Source organism: Cetorhinus maximus, chromosome 13 (genome assembly GCF_964194155.1).
Source record: "Cetorhinus maximus chromosome 13, sCetMax3.hap1.1, whole genome shotgun sequence".
Lineage (NCBI taxonomy): Eukaryota > Metazoa > Chordata > Chondrichthyes > Lamniformes > Cetorhinidae > Cetorhinus > Cetorhinus maximus.
This window is the reverse complement of record NC_135891.1, coordinates 99,113,353-99,121,782: the sequence shown is the minus strand read 5'-3', so window position 1 is coordinate 99,121,782 and position 8,430 is coordinate 99,113,353. Positions and strand designations below refer to the sequence as shown.

At 40.5% G+C, this 8,430-nt stretch overlaps 1 protein-coding gene across 1 annotated transcript in view; it reads left to right on the top strand.

The window, feature by feature from the left end:
- Nucleotides 1-8,430, top strand: part of LOC144688874 (unconventional myosin-Vb-like) — a 121,267-nt gene that overhangs the window by 93,201 nt on the left and 19,636 nt on the right. Inside the window, 1 exon segment of the mRNA XM_078555878.1 lies at nt 3,675-3,873. Coding sequence (XP_078412004.1) covers nt 3,675-3,873 — 199 coding nt within the window.

The window sequence follows — 8,430 nt, the reverse complement described above, 5'->3', positions numbered from 1 at the left end:
TTTTATTTTCGGGAACTGTATTTCTTCATTTTAGCATGCACTTTTTTAAAAAAAAACCTGTTGCCAGTGACTTTGTCTGGCATGGAAGCCACATTAAGTGGCACAACTCTTCACCCCTCCGTATCAGATGGGGCACAATGTGTTATCAAATTCAAGCCAAATTTTTTCCTCCTTTATTTTTGAGGCATGCTAGGCCAGTCAGGCATTCCATCTGATATCCATTCACTGATATCTCCACACCACACCACACCAGCCAGAGGCCCTCCTTGTAGTATTAGGGTGTTCAGAACTGTTGAGGTTTAATGTGAGACTGGGGAAACAGTACCACCCACATTATGGAGTCACAAGGGAGTAGTAGCATGTAGGAGAGAGACTGTGGTAGAAATCAGCATGAAGGTAGCACCAAATCAGGACTATATCCTGTATATATGTATATAGTTATTAATGAACAGTTATTGTTCAACCATACAAGTCTCCAGAGCTCCTCATGAGACAACATACAACCTCACACACTCCTAATTATCCTTTCATGTTTTAAGAATCTGGATTTCAGTTTTTCCCAGACTGAGGAAATGCAAATTTCTCTCTGCTGCAAATATTCCAAATGTAAAAATATTTTGGTCCCAACCAATTTTTCTTGTCACTTCAATGCTTTGAACTTGGACGCAACTATCATTCTGCAATTATCATTCCGCATTGCCATGGTATTAGCAGCCTTGCTTGCATCATAAAGATGGCTAAATGGAAAGCAAGTGTCACACTGGTATTTTGAGGTCATCATTTTAAGGTTGGGCTTAGAATTTCACCCTGGTTTCACGTGTATGAGGCTTCTGCCAAAGTTACAGTAGCAAATCGGAGGAACTCCAAAACAAATTTCCAGTGTGATTCCATGCCCAGAGCATGTCCAATTTATATTTTTACAACCTTTCTCTTCTCTCAAAAATGCTAACCACTTGGATGTCACCTTTGATTTGAATTAATGTTGTCAGCAGACCTGATTTGAGATTCATCTGGTTTCTCGTCTCCCCTGCTGCCATTTTGTGCAATAGTGGTCAAGAACTGCCCATAAATTCATATTTTCTCATTTCAAAGAATTATATCGTGCTATAGCCAGATTGAGGCAGAAATGCATGTCTAAAAGGAGTGGATCATTCATCAACACTTAGTATGTAAATGTGTTGTGACTTGCATTAAATACCGCAGGGTTTTACAAACTTACAGCTTTAAATTACATTTCTAGAAGAACTGCAAGAGATTGGTATTGATTTTTGTGGTCGTTTCAAATTTTAGTAATTTTTTTGCGTACTTAACTTGGCATTGGTCTCGTGATTTGTGACTGAGTGCAGACATTTATCTCTGCTTTCAAAGGTGCAAGCAGTCTTTAACAATACAAGTAAATGTTCAATTTAGTTGAATTGTTGTGGGCACTAGCTTTTCATTTATCTAGAACACCAGGTCGAATTACAATTGTAAGCTCACTTTTTTGAGGTTGACTACCCACTGTTAAGATAACTAGGTCATTTGGACCTCGTGTGGTTGTCCCTGCCTTTTTGCAAGTTGTCCCATGCTCTGGCCTATGAGCCATGGCCAGTGGTGCAACCAGTGAAATTTTGGTGATGGCATGAGCTAAAATCTCTAGGGACAATGGTTGCTTATAGACAGAGGATCCTTCAGGAAGAGGGTGTGCTTTGGAAAGCAGTGAGAAACCACCTTGCGTTTTCTTTATCCCTGGTCATATTGCTCATTGAGAACGGTAGGCTCTTACAAGTGCATGACCATGAGGTGTGGCAAAATGAGCAGAGGACCTACTCTTGGCAGTGCAATAGTGATCTGCCCAACCATCCTCCATCTTGCTCCTGACCTTGTAGCATCAGGTCCATTTTTGTTTGTAGCCTAACTTAAGTTCAACTAATAACTGATGTAGGTCAGGAATTGGTGCTCAGAAAGATAGCAATTACTTAATCCTCAATTCTCTATGTGCTAAATGTCAGGAGCATGGGCCTGAAGCTGGTGCACTACAGGGATCCCTGTTAAGGAGCTCTTGCACTCTCTGTAAACCTTGAATGACTTGGACCTGTTTGTAGGAAGACAAATCAAATTTATTGGTAACCTCAAATTAAAAGATGTTGCACAGTTAAAAGAGCAGGGGGACAGTTTGTGTTTGAAAAGCTGACCGGAATTATTACTTCAAATTAAACTGCAGAAGTAGAACCAGGGAACACTTTCAAAAAAAATGAAAAGCAAGTCTTGGTATCGATTTAAGAGATTCTTCATGTCGTTTAATCAATATATTGAGTAAACTGCCAGATAATGGTGGTGAAAGTAAAAACCTTGGAATCATTGAAATCTCTTACTGCAATTATAGGGAGGAGGTATTAAGATCTTTCTGGATGAATGAACTAATGTTTTACAGCCTTCATTTGTATCTACTTGGAAATGGATGGATTAGAGAATTGGGTAAAGGTGATACAGTTCAATGTGAAGTAGTGGATTTTGTGTTAAAAGGAGAATAGAATTTACGTTAACAATGAAACGCTTAGTGGATTGAAGAACAGATAAACCAATCTTTTTTTAAACAAAAAAAATCCTGGTGGAACAAGCCATAAACCAGGAAATAGGATTCTGGCATCATTGGTCATGGTTTAGAGCCATGTTGAAGTTTTCATAACCTTGTTATAGAACAGATATTGAAACCAATTAAATAGCATTTTTATTTATATGGTTATTACCGGTTAGAACAGTTATGTCATGTTTTATGCATTGCAGTAGTTAAAATGATTTAGTATCCGGTATGCTCCTGTCTGTGCTGTAGTAATTTTTTGAGGAACTGTCAAACATTTAGGCTCAAAAGTAGTTGAGCTAAACTCAAGATTTGAATTTTCTCCTTGATTGGAGTTACATTTTTCTCTCTAGTTGCTCTATTATTGTCATCAAACATTCACCTCTACCTGGTCCTTGGGCAACTTGAGCCTAAATCTTCTGGTCAGCGTGCAGGGCTGGGCCCCACTCACCGACATGTAAAATGACACGCGGTGACGTCTGCCGTGTGTCCCGATGTCACTGCGCGTCATTCCGATCCTCAGTTCAGCAGCTCACCCGCTGAACGGTCAAAGGCTTATTAAAGCCATTATTAAACTAATTGAGGTATTTGCCTGTGCTGCCCGTCCAACCTTAAGGTTGTTGGGCAGGTGAAGAGCCCAGGCGGCCTTTGCATTTTTCATAGAACCTCATCCACGGGCGGAATGAGGTTTCATGAAGGGTTTATAAATTTGATTAAAAAATTTTATTAAAATTTATTGACGTGTCCCAGCTCATATGACACTGTCACGTGAGGGGACATGTCTGAACAGTTTTTCATTCTTTACTTTGATTATGAAAAGTTGAATAATTTCCCTGAGGCAGCTCTGTGCCTCGGAGATTTCTGCGCTCTTTCGTGTGCATGCGTAAAAGACCGCAGACCCCGACTCTTCCTCCTCCCTCCGCCCGCACAGGTAGCACCACCCGCCCGACAGGGAGAAAATTCTCCCCTTAATTATTGGGGGCTCTTGGGTTTTTTTTGTTATGCCTCTCACTTTCTCTGCTTTTCCCTACCCCATGCTGAAGATTTAAGGTTGACTTAATCAATTGGCTACCACTTTTACACCACTTTAGAAACTTTTTCTCTCCCTATACAGACTTCTCATGGACCAGTTGGATGAACAGAAGGCACGGCATGTGAAAGAAATCGAGACCCTTCAAACTGAAGCCAGAGACTTTAAAGAGAAGCTGAATAAACAGCAGAAATACTTTGCTCAGGCACTACAGCTGCCGTCAGAGGCACAAATTGAAGTTGGGTTACAGCAGGAAATTGCACGACTTAGCAATGAAAACCTGGTAATACCATTGTAAAGACACTTTTTTGATCTGATTCTGTATGTTAGAGATCAACATCCTATTTCTGGATGTCAGTTTAAAGTTAGCAATATCCAAGTTTAGGGCCCTATGTATTTTCCCCTTTTTACATACATCCCACAAAACACACAACATTGCTGAATGTGTCAATGAGTGAAGAAGAGACACATGGGAATTGAGATTTTTCTGTGGTCAAGCAGAGGTATTCAAGACTTATTTTTTGGCTTGCTAATGATGCCTTCAACCCACAAAGATCAGCATTTATTACCCATTCCTAATTGCCCTTGAAAAGGTGATGGTGAGCTGTTGCCTTGAACCTGCTTGTGTTGGTGCATGCACAGTGCTTCTAGTCGGGGGGAGCTCCAGGATCTTGATCCAATGATGGTAAAGGAATGGTGATCTAGTTTCAAGTTAGGATGGTTTGTGGCTTGGAGTGGAGTGGAGGATTGCAATTGGTAGTGTTCCCAAGCTGCTGTTGTCCTTCATGATGGTAGAGGTCACAGGTTTGGAAGGTGCTGTTGAAGGAACCTTGGCAAGTTGCTACAGTTCATCTTGTAGATGGACAGGCTGTTACCACTGTGTGCACCAGTGATGAAGGGAGTGTATGTTTTAAGGTGGTGGATGGGGTGCCCATTAAGCAAGTTGCTTTGTCTTGGATGGTGTTGAGCTTCTTGAGTATTGGAGCTGTGCTAATCCTGGCAAGTGCAGACTATTCCATCGCACTCCTAATTGGAACCTTGTAGATAGTGGACAAACTTTGGGGAGTTGAAGTAAGTTACTTATCTCTCAATACCCAGCTCTTGTAGCCACACTGGCTGGTTCAGTTAAGTTTTTGCTGAATGGTAGGATGCCCCCAGGATTTTGACAGGAATTCAGTAGTAGTAATAACATTGAATGTCAAGGAAAGGTGGTTAGATTCTCTCTCTTGTTCAAGATGGTTATTGCCTGGTACTTGTGTGGCACAATGCCAGTTACAAGCATAGACCTAAATGTTGTGCAGATCTTGCTGCATGTGGTGAACAACTGCATCAGTATCTGAGGAGTTGCAAATGGCGCTGAACACCCCGGCAATTGGTGAGCACCCCCATCTTATTTAAATATCTAGCCTTTTGATGGGGGAAAGATTAGAACTAAAAGCTGACAGTCCCCTGGTCCTGATGGACTTCATCCTAGAATCCTAAAAGAAGTAGCTGCTGAGATAGATGCATTGGTTTTAATTTTCCAAAATTTCCTAGATTCTGGAAAGATCCCATCAGGTTGGAAAATAGAGATTGTAACTCTACTCGAGATAAGAGGGAGAGACAAAGCAGAAAACCACAGGCCAGTTAACTTCGCATCTGTCATAGGGAAAATGCTGGAATATATTAAGGAGGTTATAGTGGAGGCCTTAGAAAATCTCAATGCAATTAGGTAGAGTCAACATGGTTTTGTGAAAGGGAATTATGTTTGACTAATTTTAGTGCTTTGGGGAAATAAAAAGCAATGTGGATAAAGGGGAACCTGTGGGGATGTGGTTTACTTTGGTTTCCAGAAGGCATTTGACAAGGAGCCACAGTAAAGGTTACTACACAAAATTAGCTCATGGTGTAGGGGGTAACATAAATTAGCATGGATAGAGGATTGGTTAGCTAACAGGAAGCAGTAGGCACAAGTGTCATCTTTGGGTTGGCAAGATGTAAAGAGTGGAGTGCAACAGGGATCAATACTGGAGCCTCAACTATGTGACCTTGTCTATTTTGGCAGGAAGAATGAAAAAAAACATATTATTTAAATGAGGAGAGATAGCAGGGCTCTGAGGTGTAGAGGGATCTGCATTCTGGTACATAATCACAAGTTAGTGTGCAAGTGATTAGGAAGACAAATGGAACCTTGTCATTTATTGCAAGGGGAATGGAATATATAAGTAGGGATGTTTTGCTACAGTTGTATAGGGTGTTGGTGAGACCACATCTAGAGTACTGTGTATAGTTTTAGTCTCCTTATTTAAGAAATGACATAATTGCATTCAAAGCAGTCCAGAGAAGTTCACTCATCTGATTCCTGGAATGAAGGGGTTACCATATGAGGAAGAGTTGAACAGGTTGGGCCTGTATCCATTGGAGTTTAGAAGGATGAGATGTGATATTGAAACATACAAGATCCTGATGGGACTAGATAGCGTGGATGCTGAAAAGATCTTTCCCTTTATGGGAGAGACTAGAACTATGGAACACAATTTAAAAATAAGTGGTCTCACATTTAAGATAGATGAGGAGAAATTGAGGTTGAGAGTCTCTGTAACTCCTTCCCAGAGTGATGGAGGCAGTGTTACTGAATATTTTTAAGCCTGAATTAGATTCTTGATTGAGGAGGGAGTTGAAGGGTATAGAGGATAGGAAGGAAAGTGGAGTGGAGGCCACAGTCATATCAGCCATGATCTTATGGAATGGCAGAGCAAGCTCAAAGGACTGAATGGCCTACAACACGTCACTGATGAAGCAGCTGAAGATGGTTGGGCCTAGGGTGTTTCGCTGAGGAACACTTGCAGTGATGACCTGAAGCTGAGATGATTGACCTCCAACAGCCACAACCATCTTTCTTTAAGCTAGATGTGACTCCAGCCCATGAAAGATTGAGGTAAATAGTGATATTGTTTGAGCAAAGGGCAAAAATTTAAGATTATGAATTCAAGTGGAAGTCAGGAGCATTTTTTAAAGCACCCATTTAGAACGTGGAATTCTACTGCTACAAGCTGTTATAGCAGTTGATAAATACTTACGGAAAATGTTGATGATTATGGGGAGTGAACCGGAATGATGCTACACTAAACATGCAGGCACAAACTTAATGGGTTGTTTGTGCTAAACACTAATTTTATGGAATTATGCAATAAAAGTAAATCTTAAATGTGTAGTATGTTATCAATGATCTGCATTTAAAATTGTATTATTTTCCGCTAAATTTCCCCTCCTGTTATCTTAATATGTTCTTTTTCTAGGATATTTTAAAGATGTCTCCTGGTAGCTCCAACAAACAAATGTTTGTTGTTTACTTAGACCAAATGGCCTCTAAACCCCCTACTCACTACGATGAGCAGGGGGAAGGGAATGCAGACGCATGTTGAATTTCTAAAATGAGAAATGTATCTCCAAGTCACGGCCCTGCACCCATTGCTGTTCATGGTGGTGGATAGCAAGTGTCCTGCCCTCCAAATGGAATACATCATTAAATTATTAAGTCAGGTTTTCCGGAGCAATTTGGAGTCTGATTACAAATTTAATAGTTTCTGGCTGGGTTTTTTGGGCCTTTTGGAAGCATGGCAGTGAAATGGAGACTGCAGCTGTCAGCACCAGAAGGCAAGTGTCCTTTACAGCGTTCCTGAGTGTGCCAGCCTTGATACCCCAACAAACCCTGATTGGCCCCTCGCATTGCTGCTGCTCTTCTGTAGATTTATCAGAATGATACCTGGGCTCCCGAGGTTAAATTACACAATTTAGAGAGATTACACAAATTAGGGTTATATTCCCCAGAATTTAGAAGATTAATGGATAATTGGATCAAAATTTGAGATATTGAGGAGAACTGATTTTACATTTTTCATAACCTAAGCTATTCCACTCGTGCTGCTTTCTTGGCTCAGCACTGACACAACTGGATTTGAACCTGGCTTTACCTGTTCAGCATAAGTGTGGCTCCTTAACTAGTGTACATCATGGAGAGTTGTTAACTTTTAAATACAGAAATTAATATGGTATGCCAAAATGGTGCATGCAATGTTTGGGGGCTGGGTTAATTTATATTTGCTGTTTTAGATCCTGTGGACTCTAGAATCTCAACCAATTGTTTGCACTGGTAGTGGAGGAATTTTAGTGCATCTCAAGCACTTGGAACGGAAATACTGCCATTCAGATAAAACTAATAAGATTATTTACCATCCCCAGAGGAAAACTTTCTCTTGAGCAGTTTTATAGTAACCTGAACAGTAAAATGCAGCAGTTGACAGTTTGTGAAATGGATAGTAAAACAATCGGTTGAGCTCCTTAAGTAATAATGCTCTCTTGGTATCTTGTTTCAAGGCCACCATGATTTGAACACCATTCCGACCCTAGTGCAGAAATCCAACATACTATTTCCGCTTGCCTGATGTAGGCATAAAATGGGTTGACAGGTTTGCTGTTCAGAGGATTTAGCTCCTGCAGTAACGCACTGTGACTCATAATCTGGTCAACACATTCATTTCAGAAGTTATTAACTGTCAGCTGGTGGTTTAGTTCTGGTTTCTTAGTTATCTGATCCCATGTGCTGTTGAACTTACAATTCTTGCTAAAAGCAATGTAACGATCATATCTAATATCAAGTTCCAGATTTGATTAAATAACACGTGAATGAGTAAAATTTGTTTATTTTTGCTTTTGTAAAGGAAGTTCTAGATGTAGTGTTATTTGTGGGGGATGGGTGGCTGGAGGTCAGTATTTCCCCATTTCCTGTCGACACACTGCACAGGGTGTTTGCTTCTCATTGAAGGTACCTCATGCTTGGATATTTTTCTTTTTGGTACCA